At 50.2% G+C, this 18,284-nt stretch overlaps 3 protein-coding genes across 4 annotated transcripts; 2 read left to right on the top strand and 1 right to left on the bottom strand.

The window, feature by feature from the left end:
- Positions 1-265: 265 nt before the first annotated feature.
- Positions 266-4,589, top strand: C1QBP (complement C1q binding protein; the record flags this gene model as incomplete). The annotated part of the gene is made up of 6 exons (XM_083875038.1): positions 266-506; positions 1,123-1,273; positions 1,644-1,731; positions 2,348-2,443; positions 3,059-3,181; positions 4,138-4,589. The coding sequence occupies 6 exons, from the start codon at positions 266-268 to the stop codon at positions 4,285-4,287; spliced, it is 849 nt and encodes a 282-aa protein (XP_083731164.1). The 3' UTR covers positions 4,288-4,589.
- A 266-nt stretch (positions 4,590-4,855) lies between these two features.
- On the bottom strand, positions 4,856-9,139 carry RPAIN (RPA interacting protein). Of its 2 annotated transcripts, none has more exons than XM_083875040.1 (7): positions 9,069-9,139; positions 7,526-7,705; positions 6,951-7,014; positions 6,347-6,461; positions 6,039-6,102; positions 5,799-5,933; positions 4,856-5,068 (listed from the first exon to the last, which is right to left on the bottom strand). In XM_083875040.1, the coding sequence occupies exons 1-7, from the start codon at positions 9,135-9,137 to the stop codon at positions 5,039-5,041; spliced, it is 657 nt and encodes a 218-aa protein (XP_083731166.1). In that variant the 5' UTR covers positions 9,138-9,139; the 3' UTR covers positions 4,856-5,038. The 2 variants fall into 2 exon arrangements, with proteins under 2 accessions (XP_083731166.1, XP_083731165.1); XM_083875039.1 differs by lacking the exon at positions 9,069-9,139 and adding an exon at positions 8,196-8,282.
- Positions 8,403-18,095, top strand: NUP88 (nucleoporin 88; the record flags this gene model as incomplete). Its single annotated transcript, XM_083875037.1, has 17 exons — positions 8,403-8,636; positions 9,213-9,382; positions 9,724-9,849; positions 10,049-10,135; positions 10,994-11,170; positions 12,116-12,299; positions 12,693-12,843; positions 13,444-13,542; positions 13,664-13,754; positions 14,098-14,199; positions 15,040-15,198; positions 15,650-15,775; positions 16,305-16,370; positions 16,608-16,688; positions 16,992-17,118; positions 17,485-17,603; positions 17,885-18,095. The coding sequence occupies 17 exons, from the start codon at positions 8,403-8,405 to the stop codon at positions 17,946-17,948; spliced, it is 2,163 nt and encodes a 720-aa protein (XP_083731163.1). The 3' UTR covers positions 17,949-18,095.
- Between the last annotated feature and the right edge of the window lie 189 nt (positions 18,096-18,284).

Raw genomic sequence — 18,284 nt, 5'->3', positions numbered from 1 at the left:
CAGGAATCAGGCACCCCGTTGGGACACTGTCCTGCCGGGGCCGAGGCTCGAACCGAGAATCTCGGCAATGCCGGGACTCGAACCCGGGGTGTCAACAGTGCCGGGACTCGAACCCGCGGTCTCAGCGATGCTGGGACTCGAACCCGCGGTCTCCCCGGACCGGGACTCGAACCCTGGTTGCTGGGGCCGCGCGGGGCCCGCCGGGGCCGGAAGCGGAGCGCGGTTCCGGGGCGGGCAGTCCTGGCCCGCCGCTCCGTCCCGCACGATGCTCCTCGCCCGCTCCCTGCGCGCCGCCGCCGCCGCGCTTCGCCCGCCGCTCCCCGCGCCGCGCCGCCCGCTCGGCTCCGCGTCCCCCCGCGCCCTGCTGCCCCCGCCCGCCGCCGCGCCGGCCTTGGCGCGCTCGCTGTGGCAGCTGGGCGGCGGCGCGGGGCGGACGGCGCTGCTGCGGCCCCGCCGGGGCTCGGCCGGCCGCGTGTCCTGCGGGTGCGGCGGTCTGCACACCGAGGGTGAGCGGGCTCCGAGCGGGCACCGAGCGGGGCCGCCCTTGAAGGGCGCGGGGAGGACACGTGCGCTGAGCCCGCCCTCCATCCTGGGGAGCACGTGGGGCGAGGGGCGCTTTCCTTAATCCTCCCTCATTCCCTAAGGGATCTCCACCTTTCCCTAATCCCCGTTTTCCCTAAACCACCTATTTCTCTAAATCCTGTCATTGCCTGAGCCCCCTTTTCCTCTACACCCCCTGCTCTACCTCCTCTTTCCCTACTCCCTCTTCCCTAACCTCCTTTTTCACAACTGCCTTTTCCGTCGATTTCCCTTACCCTTTTTTTTTAAACCCGCATTTTCCCAAACCCCTTTGTCCTACCCGTCCTTCCCTTAACCCCACCCCTCTTTTTCTTAACCCTCCCTTTTTTTGCCCCCTTTTTCTTAGTCCCCTCTTTTCTTACCCCCTTTTCCCTAATGCTCCTTTTTCCTACCCCCCCACCTTTCCCTAACTATCCTTTCCCTAACCCCCTGTTTTCCAACACCCCTTTCCCTCCCCTTTCCCTTTCCTTACCTCCCCCTTTCCTTAATTCCCCCCTCTCCATAACTCTCCCATTCCCTTACCCCATTTTTCTTCCCCACCAGGAGACAAAGCCTTTGCACAGTTCCTGACGGATGAGATCAAGGAGGAGAAGAAGATCCAGAAGCACAAGTCCCTGCCCAAGATCTCGGGGGGGTGGGAGCTGGAGGTCCATGGCACTGAGGCCAAGCTGGTGCGGAAAATCGCGGGGGAAAAGTAAGTGGGGTCTGGGAAGGGTCCCCAGCACCTGAGGGCAGGTGGGTCACAGTGACCAGGCTCCTGCAAACTGCACAGTGCAAAGGCTCTTTATTTATTTTACCACTTTGGGCCAAAGGTGCTTTTTTTTCCACACCAGTTCGTTACTGTGGTTTGTGTTACAAAGTTTCACATGGTCATCCTGTTCTAAAAATTACAGTTCACTAAAACTTTAAAAAGTGAGAGCACTTGGAGGGAGCAGCTTCCCTCAGGTGTGTCTTTTAACTGGTTTTGTTCACACTGTGTGAATTCTGAAGGAGGGCTTACAAGACCTGTTCTGATGGGCATTTTTTGGGTGTGTTCAAAAGGATTGTTTCTGTTTCTTTTCCAGGATAACGGTTACATTCAACATCAATAACAGCATTCCACCCTCGGCTGAAGAAGACACACAGGAACAGCAGAAACCTGATGAGCAGGAGGTGACTTAGCCTTGATGTGCATTTAATGTTGGAGACACATTAAAGTTGTAATCTTGCCTTAGGGGAAGTTGCAGCCTTGCCCCCAAGTGCTGAGGCTTTTTCTCCCCATTATTTGATATTTGGGAGCATTAAGTCACAAAATGCAGATTTTCCAGGGCTGCCTGTCCCCTGGATGTGACATTCCTCTCCACTGCAGAAAGGCAGAGCAGGGTGGAAGGGCTCTCTGAGGAGAAATTAGAGAAATTTTGAGACTTTCTAACACCTTCCAGTACCAAAAGGGTCTACAGGAGAGTGGGAGAGGGAAATTTTGTACAAGGGAATGGAGCGACAGGTTAAGGGGAGGAGGTTGGCTTTTAACTGACAGGGAGTGGGGCTAAATCGAGTGTTGGGAGAGACTGATCCCTGTGAGGGTGGGGAGGCCCTGGCACAGGGAAGCTGTGGGTGCCCCATCCCTGGAAGTGTCCAAGATTAGGTTGGATGGGGCTTGGACCAACCTGGGATAGTGGAAGGTGTCAGGGAATACCCAGTGCTGGCTGGGCTGTGTTGCTGGGCTGTGCTGTGGTCGCTTTGGCTCCTGTTCAGATTCCAGTGCTGATGCAACTGTTCTCTTATTTAGCCTGAACTTACATCAACTCCAAACTTTGTTGTGGAAGTAATAAAAGATGATACAAAACAGAGCCTTGTGCTTGACTGCCATTTCCCTGAAGATGAGGTGAGTATCACTGTGCCCCTGTTGGATTAACTGCTCTTTGTAATCTCTTGCTTTTCTGAATCAGCATAATATTCAGTCTCCTTTTATTTCTTTATTTTTATTAATCACAAAAAAAGGCTTTATATCTGCAATAACAGTGGGGAAAAATGTTCATGTCATTCCTCACATCCTACCTTGGCCTTTCAGCTTATTGCGCTGTTCATTGAATTACAGTAGAGAAGTAGGGATTAAAAAAAGGAGGGGAGAAAATAAACTTGAGAGCTTTTGCTCATACTGGTATTTGTGGTTTATTTTGTAAATGTTAGGAGATGTTTAACAGCTGATAAAAGTGAGATGGACATGGAAAGACATATTTAGAACCACACAGAATAAGTTTTTTTATATTTGTAAAATTCAAGCTTTACATCAGGTCCCTTCTGGCAGCACAAGCTTAGAGGATTTCCTGTGTTCTGTGCATGTCTGTGCTTGTCCTCAAAGGCACACATTGAGGGGAGAGGCACAACCTGTCTGGCCTTGGGGCTTTTCCTGAGGTATTCCCAGCCTGGGGATGAGCTGGCTGAGTGTGCTCACTAATTGGAGCTAATTGCATGTCTGGCATTTGTTTTCCTGCCTCAGATTGGACATGAAGGAGAGGAAGAAAGTGACATTTTCACAATTCGGGAGGTGAGCTTCCAGCCCCCTGGAGAAGCCGACTGGAAGGACACCAACTACACCCTCAACACGGATTCCCTTGACTGGGTAGGTGCTGCCAAAGGCCACAGAGGGCACTCAGCTCACCTCACCTGCCTGTCCCTCTGCTCCTGGGCTGGGAATTAAACCTGTCTGGATGTCTGAGACAGGGACTGCCCCTGCTCTGCCCCTGAGCTGGTGGTTCTGCTGCACACCCAGGGTGTTTTCTGCTCCCAGGCTCTGCTGGTGGCATTACCAGGGATCAGGACAGACAGGTGGAACTTCTTCCTTTCCAGATTTTATAGGTGGATTTCCCAGCCAGGAATCATGCTCTGGAAATGCTTTGACACTTGTTAAACATATTTTGATCTATGTGTTTAACAATGTGGCTTATCAGACACCAGGTGTAGATAAAGGCATCTGTGTGTGGTATCTGATAAAATACATTGTGTCCTGGTTTTCCAGGTCTGTTGTTACAGTTGTAACACTAAAAATGTGCACAAGAATCTGTGTTTTTCTCTTACGTTCTCAATGCCAGGATTTCAAAAGCTACAATCTTTAGTTTGAGGCTGTCATATGTTTAAAACTAGTAGAAGTCCTAGAGTGTATCCCCTTGAGAAGCATTCATGTTAAAATTGCTCAGTGTGCTGTAGACCATCCCTGATAGTTCTTTTTCCCCTGTCTTAAGACATTAATCAAAAATGTGTATGAAAAGAAAAAAGCAAAGTTCACGATTGTAACATTTAAGCCTTTCAAAAAAACATGTACATTAGATACCTTTCAGAGTGTTAGTTCACCCCTGGCTAGAGGGGACAGGCAGAGCTTGGCCTCTGTCATCCTTGACAGACAGATCCTGATGACTCCCACAGTCTGGGGATCATCTCTAGGGTGCAGCTTTGGGTTTTTATTACATGTTCCACCCAAGGTCAGGCTTGCTCTTCCTGGGAGGAAGTGCCAGGGGACATTTTCATGCACCCCCTATCCAGGTGTGTTCCACTAAGGAAGTTTTCTGTTCCTTGCTCCAGGCTCTCTACGATCACCTGATGGATTTCCTGGCTGACAGAGGAGTGGACAACACCTTTGCTGACGAGTTAGTAGAGCTCAGCACTGCCCTGGAGCACCAGGAGTACATTAAATTCCTTGAAGACCTCAAAAGCTTTGTCAAATGTCAGTAGGTCAGGCTAGGAAACTTATCCTTGAGTGTGGGTATTCCACAGTGCTGCTTCATCCAGCAATACCCAAATATATCTTCACAGTGGAGACAGAGAGTAAGTAACTTGGAAGGTGGAGAATGGGAGAACGAGGATTCTCACTTGGCTTTGGGGATGTGTAGTGATGGTGCAGCCCCAATCAAGTTCTCCAATACTCTGGGCCAGAATTGCCTTGCCCTGCATGGGTTTTTTTTTTTTGTACAATTAAGAGTGAATGTGAAGAATAAAAACTGTTTAACATATCACTGAAAAGGGTGGTTTCTCTTCTTCCTGCTGTACCAGAGCTGCCATGAAAGGGATGGCAGAGTTTGTCTGTGCCAGAGCTGCTCACAGAGGAGTTGTGGCAGTGATGGTCACTGATGGTAGAGCACTTCTATTTAAACTGGTGCCTCCAATTGTTGTTTGAAGGTTTTAAGTTTATTTAAGTTAGTTTATTTATTTAAAGGTTCATTTAAACCCAAAGAGAAAGCTGAAGTCCAACATGAGCTGTGGGATCACTGATGTACTATTAAAGACAACACCAAGGCCAAAATAAACTAAATATATTTATTTCAAAACATGTTCTGTGTGATTAAAAGTGCAGGTCAAGGCAGTACTACTGCCTTTTGAAATGTTTTTGACACAGCAAGTAGAAGTATGTACAGAAGAGTCTTAGCAGCTCTGGGTGAAGTTTAGTATTGAAGTTTTCCAGAAGTTAAGCAGCAGCTGAATCACTTTAGAGAAGAATCATCCAGGAGTCACAGACCTTCAGAAAAAAAGTTGAATAGAGAAGCTGTGTTAATATATATAAAGTTCAAAACTATTGGAACAGGAAAAACTATTGATAGGGGAAAAAAATCCACAAAAGAGTTGTTGAGCACTGGCAGAGGCTGCCCAGGGCAGTGGTGGAGGCACCATCCCTGGAGAGATTTAAAATATGTGCAGATGCGGAACTTGGGGACATGGGTTAGTTTGGCCTTGGCATTGCTGGGGGAAAGGCTGGACTTGATCTTAGGGGCCTTTTCCAACTTAAACAATTCCATGGGTCTATTTGCAATGCTCTGCCCCCTAACACTGTCCTCACACTGGTTTTACATAGCAAAGCGAGCACCAGCTCTAGCTGGAGCCAAAGGGCTGCTGGGTGTTCCCTGAGACACCTGGATGAAGTTTTGATGAGGCTTGAAAAAGTTATTTTAAAAACTTTTCTTCATGAACCTCTTATCTGAACAGATGGTGCACACAAGACTTAGAAGTTGTTGGCTAAAGTTAGGGCACTAAATTTGACAGGTTCTTGAAAGATTCCCTAAGCCAGCAGCTAAAGGTGTGTACTTTGGAACTTTTATGGTCACTGGTGATCAAAGGTAAAGCCATTTCCAAGGAAATCTGTGAAAAATGCCACACAAACCCCGGGAATGAATGGACTTGTGGTTTCTGCCCATGTAACAGACATGGATCCAAGCAGAGATCCTTCCCAGGAAGCTGACATTGGCACTCACTGGGCAGCTCATGAGCAGACTGGTTTCCTCCTCCATGCCACTGGTGACTGTGAACTCAGGGCTGTGCAAACACCTCTGGCTGTGCTCTGTCAAGGAGCTTTCCAGGAGGGACCGAAGCTTCCCTTCTGTCATATCCTGAGAATAATTGGATTAAAAGTCACCTGAGGTTCCTGCCTGTAGCTTAAAGCTGCCTCTGCAGCAGCAGAGATGCCACACACAGCATGTCACAGTGCAGCTTACCTGTGTGCTGATGTACAGTCCACACTGGCAACAAACTAAGTGAGCCTTCACAGTCAGGTTATTCCTGCAAAGAGCAAACAATGAGCATCATGACAACCAGAACAAGGGAAGATTTTAGCAAAAAAAAAAACCCTCAAAAATCCTCCAAAACAACAACCAACCCAAACCCTCCTCCCTCCTTTAGATTTCGATCATTGCTCGGGTGTTTTTATTTTGTTAAAATGAACAACAGTCTCTCTGCATGTTTCTAAGCCCAGACTGCTGCAGGAGAGTGGGGAATCTGATTCCAATGCCAAGGGCTTTCTTACTTCCTACATACTGGGCAGATGACCCTGTCAGTGGCCTCCAGGCTGTCGAGCATGGCGTTGAGACATTCCTCGTCGAAGCGCAGGCTCCGCTCATACTCCTCAATAACCGACTGCTCTGCAACAGCACAGCACAACACCCTCAGGGCCTGCCTGAGCACAGCCACAGCTGCTGGGCACACACAGGCTGGGCTGGATATGAGCTTCTAACAACTTTTATTCCTTTGGGTCAGGTTTCTACACTCAGGGAAAACATTGCTGCTAATCTGTTTTTCTCTATGGCTCAGATGGTCTCGTATTTCTACTCTCTGATCAGTGCTTTAGAAACATTCTGAATTGATTTATAAAGGTTCCCAGAGCTAACAGACATCTCAATCCTGTGTCTCTGGCCTCTCTCACAGACCTTGAAATGCCACTTGAACTCTTAAAACTGTGAGAAGAGGTCTCAATAGCTCAAAGCCTCAACACCAACATTTCTAAGGAGGCTCTTCCCCTTTATCACGTGGTTTACAAGAACCAAGGAGTGCAGCCTCAGCTGTTCTGCATTACTACGAAGTCAAGGGTGTTACACATCAAATAGGAGTCAGAAGATGTGCCAAGATCTTACCTTGCAAGATCAATTCTTGCTGGATCTCTTCCAGCACTGCCAGCTCATCGGGGTCCTCCAGCATCTGAAAGGTGAATCAGTCAGTGATCCTCCCATTCCAGCCACTTTCTCACTTCCAGCACCTGACTGAGCAACATAAATTCACTCTTTTTCTCCTGTCTAGTAACTCCTTGTGTTTGCAAACACATGCACTGTGGGAAGCAACCCGTCCTATAAACACACATGCAGAGCCAGCCAGAATGGATCAAAGTGCAGCCTGTCCAAGAACTTGCTTTTAAAGACATTCAGGTTTCATTCTCAGAAGACGGAAGTGACAGCTATAAAAAGCACAGATGAGGAAACCAAGCCTCTGCTGTGATCCACAGGTTGTTTGTGAAGGAAATAAGGAATTTCCCCACTCATGCTCAAACACATTTTCAGAGTTCAACATCGTGCCTGAGCTGTAGAGCTGGGAAACCCTGAAGCTCCTGAGTTTTGCCAGCTTCAGTGAGAAGCTGAAGTCGACCCACAGGGAGCTATGTTTGATATTCCTGTATCACACACAAGGGGTGTTGATTTTGGGGACCAACACTGACCTGCTCCATGGGCTGCTCTCCGTGCAGGCCGGGCAGCCTGTCCCGCAGCTCCTGCCATTCCTGCTCCATCACCTCCTGCACCAGCAGCGCGCCCGGGGCCGCCCCACACGGCCCGTCCCCGGCCTGGCGGTACCGGTCCAGCAGCTTGGCCCGGCTGCTCTTCAGCCTCTCCATGCAGCGCTGGGGACAGGGGACAGCGCCCGGGGCCGTCAGCACCGGCTCGGGGGGGACACGGAGGGACACCGGGGTGAGACACGGCGGGAGGTGTGCCCCAAAGGGCCGGGACACCGGGAATCCCTCAGGGGGGACACGGGGGAGGGGTGTGTGCCCCAAAGGGCCGGGACACCGGGAATCCCTCAGGGGGGACACGGGGAGGGCACGGGCCTGGAGAGCGGGACAAGGGGAGGCACCGGGGATAAGACACGGGAGGGGGAGACGGCGGGTAGAACGGGGCCGGCCGTGTCCCGGAGGGGCTGCAGGGACGCTGGATGACAGATTCCAGCGAGGGCAACACAGAGGGAGCTCGGGACGGGGTGAGGGGGCAGTTTCGGAGGGGACGCGGTTCACCCGCCCCAGCGGGACCAGTGCGACCAGCCCCAGGAGCGGGCCGAACTAGGTCCAAAGAAGCAGAGAGACCGCATCTCCCCCTTCCAGCGCCCTCCCCGCTCACCCTGCGGTACGTCTCCCTCCACGGGGGCCCGCCCGGGCTCTTGTACCGCGCGCGGCGCCGCTGCACCGGCGCCTCCATCGCGCCGACCCCGCGGCGCGCCGGGGAGCTCGCGGGGCACGGCGGGAAATGTAGTCCCGGGGCGGCGGCGCCGATTGGCCGCGCGGGCGCTGACGTCAGGGCGGCGGCGGCGGCGGCGCGCGGGGGGCGATGGCGGCCGAGGGCGGCCCGGCGGAGCAGTGGCGCGCGGCGCTGCCGCAGCACGCGCTCTTCGGCCGCCTCCGCGAGCGCGCGCCCGCCGCCCCTCGCCCGCCGCGGCTCCGCGACCTCCTGTGCGGGCTGGGCGCCGACCTGCTGCTCTGGGACGGGCCCGCCGCCGCCCTGCTCGCCATCGGCCTGCGCCGCCTCGGCGGCACCGACCCCGCCGCGCTCGGCCGGTACCAGGTGCGGCCCCGCGCCGAGCAGGGGCGGGAGAGAGGGGGGCGAGAGGATCGTGCGAGGGGAGCCGGTTGTGTGAGGGGATGGAGGGCTGAACGGGGCGGAATTGGGGCTGGGGGAATGGGGAGGCTGTGAGGGGATAAGGAGGAGGGGGCCAGAGTTGGGGGAGTTTGGGGTGTGAAGGGTCGTGTAGGGATAGGCTGGGTGTGAGGGGCCGTGAGGAGAGGAGGGGCTGTGAGGGGCTGGGCGGACCGTGAGGGGAGAGGGGTGTGCTGTGGGCGTGAGGGGATGAGCGGCCGTGAGGGGATGTGAGGCTGTGTGGAGAGGGCGGGGGAGATTTGAGGGGTGAGGGAAGAGGGCTATGGTGGGCTGAGGGGGTCTGTTCCTTGAAGGCCCTGGGTGGTTCATCATCCCTCAGCCCGTCCTGGGGTGTCTTACCCCAAGGAACCCACTGCTTTGTGCCGTGCAGCGGGGTTGTGCCTCATTCCGTGCTGTGTAAATCACCATCCAGAATAAAGATGAGCTGTACTTCCGCGAGTGCTTTGAGCGGCTTGCGCTTCACTGTAACATTTCTGTTTTCAGACCCTTCTGTGCATAAACCCGCCCCTTTTCGAGGTGCACCAGACGCTGCTGAGCCCCGCCCAGCACCATGTGGCGCTCATTGGTACCAAAGGGCTCATGGTGCTGGAGCTGCCCAAGCGCTGGGGCAAGAATTCTGAGTTTGAAGGTGGGAAATCCACCGTGAACTGTAGGTAGGTGAGACCTCAGGGGATTAATGACACTCTTGTCCTGCTGCTTTTCCTCCAAGCCTCCCTTTCCTCCTTTGCTCTGAGCCTGGCCCAGCCTGGTTTTGGACTCTCCCAGAGATGAGGCAGCTTCTCTGGGCTCTTTCAGCTGTGGCAGCTAAAAGCAGATGTTTGGGGGGAAATAACAGATGGCTTCAAGTTAAAGCCACCTCTCCCAACTTTCAGAGTAGTACGGATAAAAACTTTAAAAGCTTTTCATTGTGTCTTTGGGTCTTCTTGCCCCTACTTCCACAAGAAGTAGCTGGTGTGTTTCTGGTCACAGCACAAGTGTCTGCTCTGTATTCCAGCACCATTCCTATTGCGGAACGGTTCTTCACCAGCTCAACATCCCTGACCTTAAAGCACGCAGCCTGGTACCCCTGTGACACCTTGGAGCCCCACATTGTGCTCCTGACATCAGACAACACCATCAGGTAAACCCCATTTGTGGCTGATTATCTGGAACGGGGTGTTTTTGTCACGTTCAGTCTTAATTTGTCACTTGGTATTTGCATCCTGCCATTTTTACCAGTAGAAAAAAATAGGATGGGAGGAATTTCAGACTGAGGGCAGCTGATGTTCCTGTGCAGCACTGCCAGCAGAATGAACACAGCTGCTGTTTCTTTCCCCCAGGTTTTACAGCCTGAAGGTGCCTCAGACACCCATTAAAGTGATTGCGCTGTCGGACACCGAGGAGGAGACTCTTACAATCAAAACAGGGTTGGTGTGGCTTCTTGTGTTTTGAAATGCTTTTGTAGAATAAGCATTTTTAATGTGTTTTTTAATGAATAAGTGATAAACGTGCCTGAAAAATCTGATATTAATTCTGTAGTGGTATAGAATGTGCTATATAGTGCTACTCTTCATAGCAGAGTACTTAAGCCCTTCTTTTCCCTTCTTTTCCCTTCTTTTCCCTTCTTTTCCCTTCTTTTCCCTTCTTTTCCCTTCTTTTCCCTTCTTTTCTTTTCCCTTCTTTTTTTTCCTTTTTTCATTTCTTTTCCTTCTTTTCCCTTGTTTTCCTTTCCTGTAATTTCTTTTCCCTTTTTTCATTTCTTTTCCACTTTTTAATTTCTTTTCCCTTTTTAAAATTTCCTTTCCCTTTTTTACATTTCCCTTCCTTTCCCTTCATTTCTCTCTTTTCCTTTCTCCTCTCCTCTCCCCATCCTTCTAAGCCAAAGTGGTGACAAACTGTACAGTCAAGTGTTTGTCAGGGTAGCAGTTTGCAAAACACATGTTGACTTTAAGATGGGGTTCAGAAGGGGGTTTTGAGTGAGGGATGTAGAAAATCAATTATCTTTCTTTTCCTCTTGGCCTGGCTGGAAACAGAAACCTTTGCACAGAGTGTTGTGCCTCACAGGCAGTGCCAGAACACCTCTGGTGTCCTCTGAAGCTCTGGAGGCACGGCAGAACTGCTGTGCCATGGAGAGGGTGTCACTTACAGCCTCTGGTTGCTGGCAGTGTTGGGGCAGGGCACTGCTGGGTGGGGCTTTGGCAGGAGTTGGGCAGCACATCCCTGAGGAGCAGGTTAACCCTTGTGCTGCCAGCCCTGCTGAGCCCAGCCCGTGGTGCCTGTCCCAGGAGAGCGTACACGGCGTCCCTGGGGGAGACGGCCGTGGCCTTCGACTTCGGGCCGCAGGTGCCGGTGCCGCGGCACGTCCTGGGCCAGCGCGGCAGCGATGAGGTGCTGGGATACCCCCTGTACATCCTCTATGAGAATGGAGAGACCTTCCTCACCTACGTCAGCCTGCTCCAGAGGTGGGTCTGGCCCCAGGGGCTCACGGGGTGCTTGGGTGTCTGTACAGTGCTGTGGTGTGACAGTCACCTCTCGGCTCGCCTGGACTCTGTGGCTGAGGTGTGTTGTATTGCAGCCTGTTCTGTCTCTAGATTGGAATCCAAAAACAACATGCCATCCTTTCTCATCCAGACATTATGGGTGCAGCTTCCACTGCTCAGGATGCACTGTGCATTATTTGCCATCAGCAATCTGATATGAAGACACAGAGCTGTAACAAGATCAGTGGGTCTAAGGCTGTTGAGTGTATTTTGTGGCCTTCAGTTCACAGCACAGACATCCTTAGCTTTGGATGAGGCTCATTGAGCCAGGGGCATCCTAGGAAGAGAAATATTTGAAGAGCATAGGGGGTTCACAGGCATGTTCTGCAGTGGAAAGTCAGGATGATTAATCAAGGGTATAAACATAATACAAGAAGGAATTACTTTAGAAAATTGGAAAGATGGTGCAAGACTTAAAAGTTAGATCTTGTGTAGCTGAGTATTAAAGAATGTAGTACTTGGGTTAGAAACAGCACTGTGTGTGCCTCTGTACTGAGCAGATCTGTCTGCAGGCAATGAGATGGCCTTAGTCCATCTAAAGTTCTGCCCAGAGAAATGCCACAACACAAAGTGCTGCCTGTGAAGTGCAAGAAACCAGCTGAGTTATTACTAACTTGAGCTTCCCATGAGTACTTTGTGTTCTCATATGAAAACGTTTCCTCATGAGTTTTTGCAGTGTAGCTTTGAATGCTTTCAAAGCATAAAATACAACAAAATGAGCTCTGATTTCCCTTCTGAGATCTCCACCAAGGAGCTGCAGGTCAGACTTGTTATCTGGTGGGACTTAGAACTCCAAGCCATTGTTGGCCAGCCATGGGAAGTCCCCTTGCAGAGCTGGTGCTGAGAACAACCCCGTGTTCCTTGCAGCAGTGGCAGCCTGGGGAAGCTGCTGGGGCCCCTGCCCATGCACCCGGCGGCCGAGGACAACTACGGGTACGATGCCTGTGCCGTGCTGTGCCTGCCCTGTGTCCCCAACATCCTGGTCATTGCCACCGAGTCAGGAATGCTCTACCACTGCGTGGTGCTGGATGGAGAGGAGGACGATGAGCAGGTGCCTGGTCTTGGTTGGGTTTGTTGCTGTAGGCATTTTGGTTTCTTTAAGCCAGGTGGGAGGATGTCTGGAAGTGTTTGTGCCAAGTGCCAAAGCTGCATTCTTTTGGAATGAGGTAGTGAGTCTTTCTCCTGTTTCAGCCAGTCCCTGTGGTTCCCTGACACTTATTTTAAATCTCAGTCCTGTGTATCCTGACAGTAGATCAGTTTTTGATCAAATTTACCATGATGTGATTTAAGGGGGATTTTTTAAGAAATCCTGGGTTTAATTTTTTTCAAGTAAACTTGAACTACATTCCTTGACAATTAAAACTTGTGATTCTTTCTTGATGCTGTTTCTGTTGGAATTCCTATTTAAATGATGTCTCACAGAAGAATTCAATGCTCTTTACAGTCAGAAAAGTCCTGGGACCCAAGATCTGATCTTATTCCTTCCCTGTACGTGTTTGAATGTGTTGAGCTGGAACTTGCACTGAAACTGGCGACAGGAGACGAAGAAGATCCTTTGGAGTCTGACTTCTCTTGCCCAATCAAGCTACACCGAGGTGGGCCTGTTGTTCAGCTCGTGGCTCTTTATTCCATGCATTTAGGATCCAGTTATTTGCATGTTCCCATCCATGTCAGACAAACAGGGGGATTAGAGTAAGGATTTGCGTGATGTCCTCAAAGCTGTGGAAGGAGCAAGTCTGGGAGGGGCTCCAGTTTTGGCTCATGGTCAGTACTAAATCCTGTCATCTGAGTGTTATAAAATAGAAGTTTCTACATCTGTGCTGACCTGTGAGTGTGAGGGAGTGCTGGGGGGAGGGTGGTCCTGAGGGAAGGACCTGCTTATCCCATGGAATTGGGGGCAGAATGAAGTGTTTGGGTCTTTGGGAACAAGCAGCTGGTCAGAATGCTGGTCTGTTAATTTTAATAATCTGCCATTGAGAACCTGTCTGATCCATGCAGATGTGGTGTGGGAAGGGTTCAAAACAACTCATCAGTGTTTTAGGCTCTAACACACGTAGCTCTGTTTGTGGTGTTTGCACTAAGATGTTAAAGCTGACTGGACACTTAAGTTGATGAGCAGGATCAGCAGTGCAGGTGTGAAAGGTGAGTTTTTCTCAGTTCAGTGCCATCTTTTACATTTTCCACTTCAATTTCAGATCCCAAATGTCCCTCTAGATACCACTGCACACACGAAGCTGGTGTCCACAGTGTGGGCTTGACATGGCTCAATAAACTGCACAAATTCCTTGGCTCAGGTGAGTGAGGGAAGTGAGGAACAGATGAACATCTGCCAGTAACAGGCTGGTGAGTGCAGGTATTACTGCATCCCTCACCCTGCAAAGTGGATCTGATGCATCCTGACATGTCTCCTTGTAGATGAGGAAGACAAGGACAGCTTACAAGAACTGGGAGCAGAACAGAAGTGCTTTGTTGAACATATTCTTTGTACAAAACCACTGCCATGCAGGTAAAAATCCAAACCCTTTCTGAATTGCTTTCAAGCTAGGGACTTGCTATGGAAAATATTTATGATTTGTCATCTTTTGCTACATTCTTGCCATTAAAGTAATAAAGTAAGCTCAAAAGATTTCAAACAGTACAACTGAGCAATTTGTGTATCAAGATTCTTACTGCACAGTTAGGGTAGTAGCTTAAATTCTTTTGTTACTGTCTGAAAATCACCTGTCAGACCAGCAGAAATTTTCACTTCCATTTATCTGACCTTGGAGCATTTCCAAAAGAGTGAATGTGCACAACTTCAGGAACAAAGAACTTTCCTGACTGGGTAATTTTTGTGTTCTTCCCTTCAGGCAGCCTGCTCCAATTAGAGGATTTTGGATTGTTGCTGATGTCCTGGGGCCCACAATGATTTGCATCACCAACACCTACGAGTGCATTACAAGGCCTCTCTTGTACGTGGTTCTTAGATAAAGTCCATGACTGCATGGAAAGGAGGATATTCCTATTTTTACTTACTCTTTGATTGTTTCACCTCAGGCTTCTGCACCTCTTAGGACACACAATGAAGTTTTGCTTTCTGAACACTCCCTGGCTGAGCACTGAAGTGTTACTGTAGTAGTTACCCACTGCTGATAAGGTGTTTGTAGGGGATGTAATTAATCAGATCACTTTTAGTGAATATTAGGACAAAAAAATGTTCTTGATAGTGTTGTTGAGATTCTGCTGTGGTGTGGATATTGTTAATGGGCTACTGAGGTTATGTGTGCACAAAAGGGGAAAAAGAAGTAGGATTTTCATTTTTGCTTCCAGTTACTTTCTTTGGAGGTGGTGGCAAAAGTACAGAGTGGTGTAAATGTGCATTTGCACAATGAAATGAACACCTTGAGGGGATGACACTATTTAAGGTAGGACAGGTACCATCAGCACTGCCAGTATTAACATCAGGTTCTCCTACAGAGCTTTTATTTATTTCAGTTTCCACACAGCTGGGTAGTGACTGGGCAGGGTGCTTGTGAAGGTCATGCTGCTGTTCCAGTGCCTCCTGCATGTTCTGGAACTTTCTTCTCCTTAAGCTAAAGGATATTTACATTTCTTGATAGTTTGAGCCACGACCAAACAGGTGTGGGGATGTGAGCTTTACCTGCCCTGCTGGGGCTGGATTTTCCACAGCTGCCTTTAGAACCCCCTGCAGTAACACTGAACTCCACAGTGGAGTTCCTCACTCCCAGTAGTTTAGCTCTGACTGGTTTCAGTTCGTGTCCTGACTGTTGTCCTGTGCTGTTGTGTGGCAGGAGCACTGTCCATCCTGCCTCCCCTCCCCTGCTGTGCACCAGGGAGGACAAGGACTTGGCCGTGTCCCCACTGCGCATTGTGGCCGAGTCGGAGCATTCCTTTGAGAAGCACATCCAGGGCATCCTGCAGCGCAGCTCTGCCAACCCCCTGCACCTCAAGTGAGCGGAGTGGGCTTTCCTGGGAATCCTGGAATGGGAACATTTGGGAACAGTGGGTGTTGGCCAGCTCCTGATGGAACAGCACATTGCCTTGGGCATGGCAGTGCTGGGGCACAGCTCCTGCCACTGGCTGGTGCCCGTGTCCCTGTGGGGATGGCAGCCAGTCCAGGGATGGTGCAGGCTGGGAGGGATCTCCCGGCTCCAGCCTCCTGCTCAAAGCAGGGCTGCCTTCAGCTGGTGATGTTCTCATTGCTTGGCACATTGGGTTTGGAGCATCTTAAGCTACTTTGGAATTTCCTCATGTAAGAAAAATGATTTCTAGCAAAGGGATTTCATTGTAATCCCTCACTTTCATAACAGACCCCCCCTAGAGCCTTTACCATAAACACTGGAAGTGGTTTAGCCTTTCAAAGGAATGTGTTAGCAAGACTGCAAAAATCTCAATCTTAAGATCTGCAGATAAAGATGCTGCTCCTCCCCCTGAAGAATGCCTTCAGCTCCTCAGCAGAGCCACCCAGGTGTTCAGAGAGGAATATATACTGAAACAGGACCTGGCAAAAGAGGAAATTCAGCAAAGGTAATGCAAAACTCTCACATAAATGTCCTGGCCAGTGTCTCTGTGACACAGCAGCACTAACTACTGAGCACTCAGCCTCTTCTTTGAGTCTAATCCTGGTGAATGAGTAAATGCACTAAATGTAAAACTAATAATGAATACTAGAACTTAAAATTGAGTTTTCAGGAAACGCAGGGGTGAGTTTAATAGTTGACCTCTGGTGGCTCATAGGGGAAGAAAAAAGTAAAAACACACAAGAAATACTTTCCTCATGGTGTTGTCTGCCTGCCTGGGCCTGTGGGTGACAGGAAATCTGACCTCAGCACTAATCCTGACAAAGGAAAATTGCCTAAGTCTCTGCTGCTTCAAATCATAGTCAGTTATTCACACTATACAATTAGGACAAAATGGGAGTTTTCTCTCACCACTGCCCCTTTTTCAGTGTCTTTAGTTCTTCCCACTCCCAGCATTTTCTGTGTGGTGTAAATCCTGATTCACCTGGTTGCAAGTGGTTTGATTTTTAATTTTTTTTTGTATGTGTTTACTTCAGAGTGAAGCTGCTGTGGGGACAGAAAAAGAAACAACTGGAGGATCTGAATTACTGTCGAGAGGAGAGGTGAGTGGAGCCTGTCTCCTTTATCAAGCCAAACCTCAGGAATGATGCACCCGTGGTGGTGGTTTGGACACAGCCCTGTGTGAGACAGGAGACAGCTGAAGGCATTCCCAGCCACAGTGAAGCCTGTAGGTTTGCTCCCTGCTCCAGCTGCTCCTTCAGCTTCCCTGTCCTGTTCCACACCCTGGCCTGTCCCATGTGTGGGTCTGAGGTCAGGAGCTGCTTCTCCCTTGCCTTAAGGAAAAGCCTGCGGGAAATGGCCGAGCGCTTGGCTGACAAGTACGAGGAAGCCAAAGAGAAGCAGGAAGACATCATGAACAGGTGAGCGCACACGGGGCTCTGTGTCACCTCACAACACCTGATGGTGAAGTTTGCACGTGTGGTAGAACAGAGAGGGCTGCACTGGTTTGTTACCAGACTGGGCTTCTGAAATTCCCTGTGCTGGGGCTTGGTGGGATTTGTCTGCAGGCCCAGCCTGAGCCAGCCCAGTGCTCAGAAATGTCACCTGAGACCAGCTGGAAGGGGAAGGTGAAGCCCCTGAGACTTGGGAAGCGTGGCCAAAGCAGATGTTTGAGCAGAGCTGGGTAACTGCAAAGTTAACTCAGACATTTCTTGTTTTCAAAGGATGAAGAAAGTCCTTCGGAGTTTCCACTCTCAGCTTCCTGTGCTGTCTGACACTGAAAAAGATATGAAGAAGGAACTGCAGACAATCCATGACCAGCTGCAGCACCTGAGCAATGCCATCAGACAGGTGAGAGAAGGAATGAGTGGGCTGGGAGGTTATTGACAGCTCCTCCCTCAGTGCTGACAGACGAGTCCTGCCAATGAAGTGACACTTCACTTGTAACACTGTACTTGTGTTAATTAGCAATGATGTACTGAGGGCCTTTGGGCCCTTGTTGGTAATACAGACAGAGCCTTTGCACACACTGTAAGCCCACAGAGAGCTCCCCCCTCCTCACCCTGGCAGGGACATTTCTTCTCTTTGTGGGAAGTGCAAAAGCAGGCAGATATGAACCCAAAAAGAACCAGTTAATTGCAGTACACCACAGCAGTCTGTAATTGACAAGCAGGACCAGCACTGACTGGGACCTTCTCTTTTCTCCTCAACTCCCAGGTGAAAATGAAGAAGGAATACCAACAGAAACAGATGGAGAAGGGGCGCAGCCCCCGCAAACCCAGCATCAGCCTCAGTGCCTACCAGAGCAAGTGCATCCAGGCTGTCCTGAGAGAGGAGTAAGTGCACTCACTTCAGTTCAGGTGTCATTTAAGCTGTGCTGCAGGAGGGGCTGGGGGAGAGAGGCCGAGGCACAGGGTGTGCAGCTCCTGAGAGCAGCACTAAGCAGAGGTATGGAAGTGCTTTTTGCCCCAGGACCCCAGGGCAGTCTGTAATCCAGCCTGGGATAACAGGCACTGCTCCCATTCCCTGCTTCTACCATCTGAAGTGTTTCCCTTCCTGCTTAGTTCTGTGCAGGTGGGACCTGCAGCCTTTTGACTTGTGTTGTTTTATCTTGAAGGGGAGAACACATCCGGGAGATGGTGAAACAGATCAACGACATCAGGAGCCATGTGAACTTCTGACATGGCCCTGGAAAGGACCTGCACCCAGAGGCTGGCTGAGCTTTACCTGTCCCTGGCATTCCCCCTTGTATATTTACCGTTTGTATGTTGAACAATACAGCTTTTGCTTATTATTTTGTAAAGAATTGTGAAATAAAATACTTTTGATATGACTCCTCACTTGCTGTGGCCTTTGTTTTTCTCAGAGGAAGGAGATGTGCTGCAGGTGTTTTATATTCAGGGTGTTAGAGGGTAATACTTGCAGCTACCTCAGGAGTGGGGAATTGCTGCAATTCTGGGATAGTCTCCCACCCTTGTTCCATCAGGAGCTCCCTGTGGGGTGTCTGTGGTAGGAGA

The sequence above is a fragment of the Zosterops lateralis genome, assembly GCF_965231275.1.
Source record: "Zosterops lateralis genome assembly, chromosome: 19".
In the NCBI taxonomy this organism is placed as follows: Eukaryota; Metazoa; Chordata; class Aves; order Passeriformes; family Zosteropidae; genus Zosterops; species Zosterops lateralis.
This window is presented reverse-complemented; position numbering and strand designations above follow the sequence as displayed.

What these genes read in the sequence shown, in the direction of transcription:
- RPAIN (XM_083875039.1), bottom strand. Translation starts at nt 8,273, where the DNA reads ATGGAGGCGCCGGTGCAGCGGCGCCGCGCGCGGTACAAGAGCCCGGGC. An exon ending in GGAGGGAGACGTACCGCAGG is followed by an intron (nt 7,706 to 8,195) that starts GTGAGCGGGGAG and finishes CCCTGTCCCCAG; the next exon opens with CGCTGCATGGAGAGGCTGAA. An exon ending in ATCTGCCCAGTATGTAGGAA is followed by an intron (nt 6,103 to 6,346) that starts GTAAGAAAGCCC and finishes TGCTCTTTGCAG; the next exon opens with GAATAACCTGACTGTGAAGG.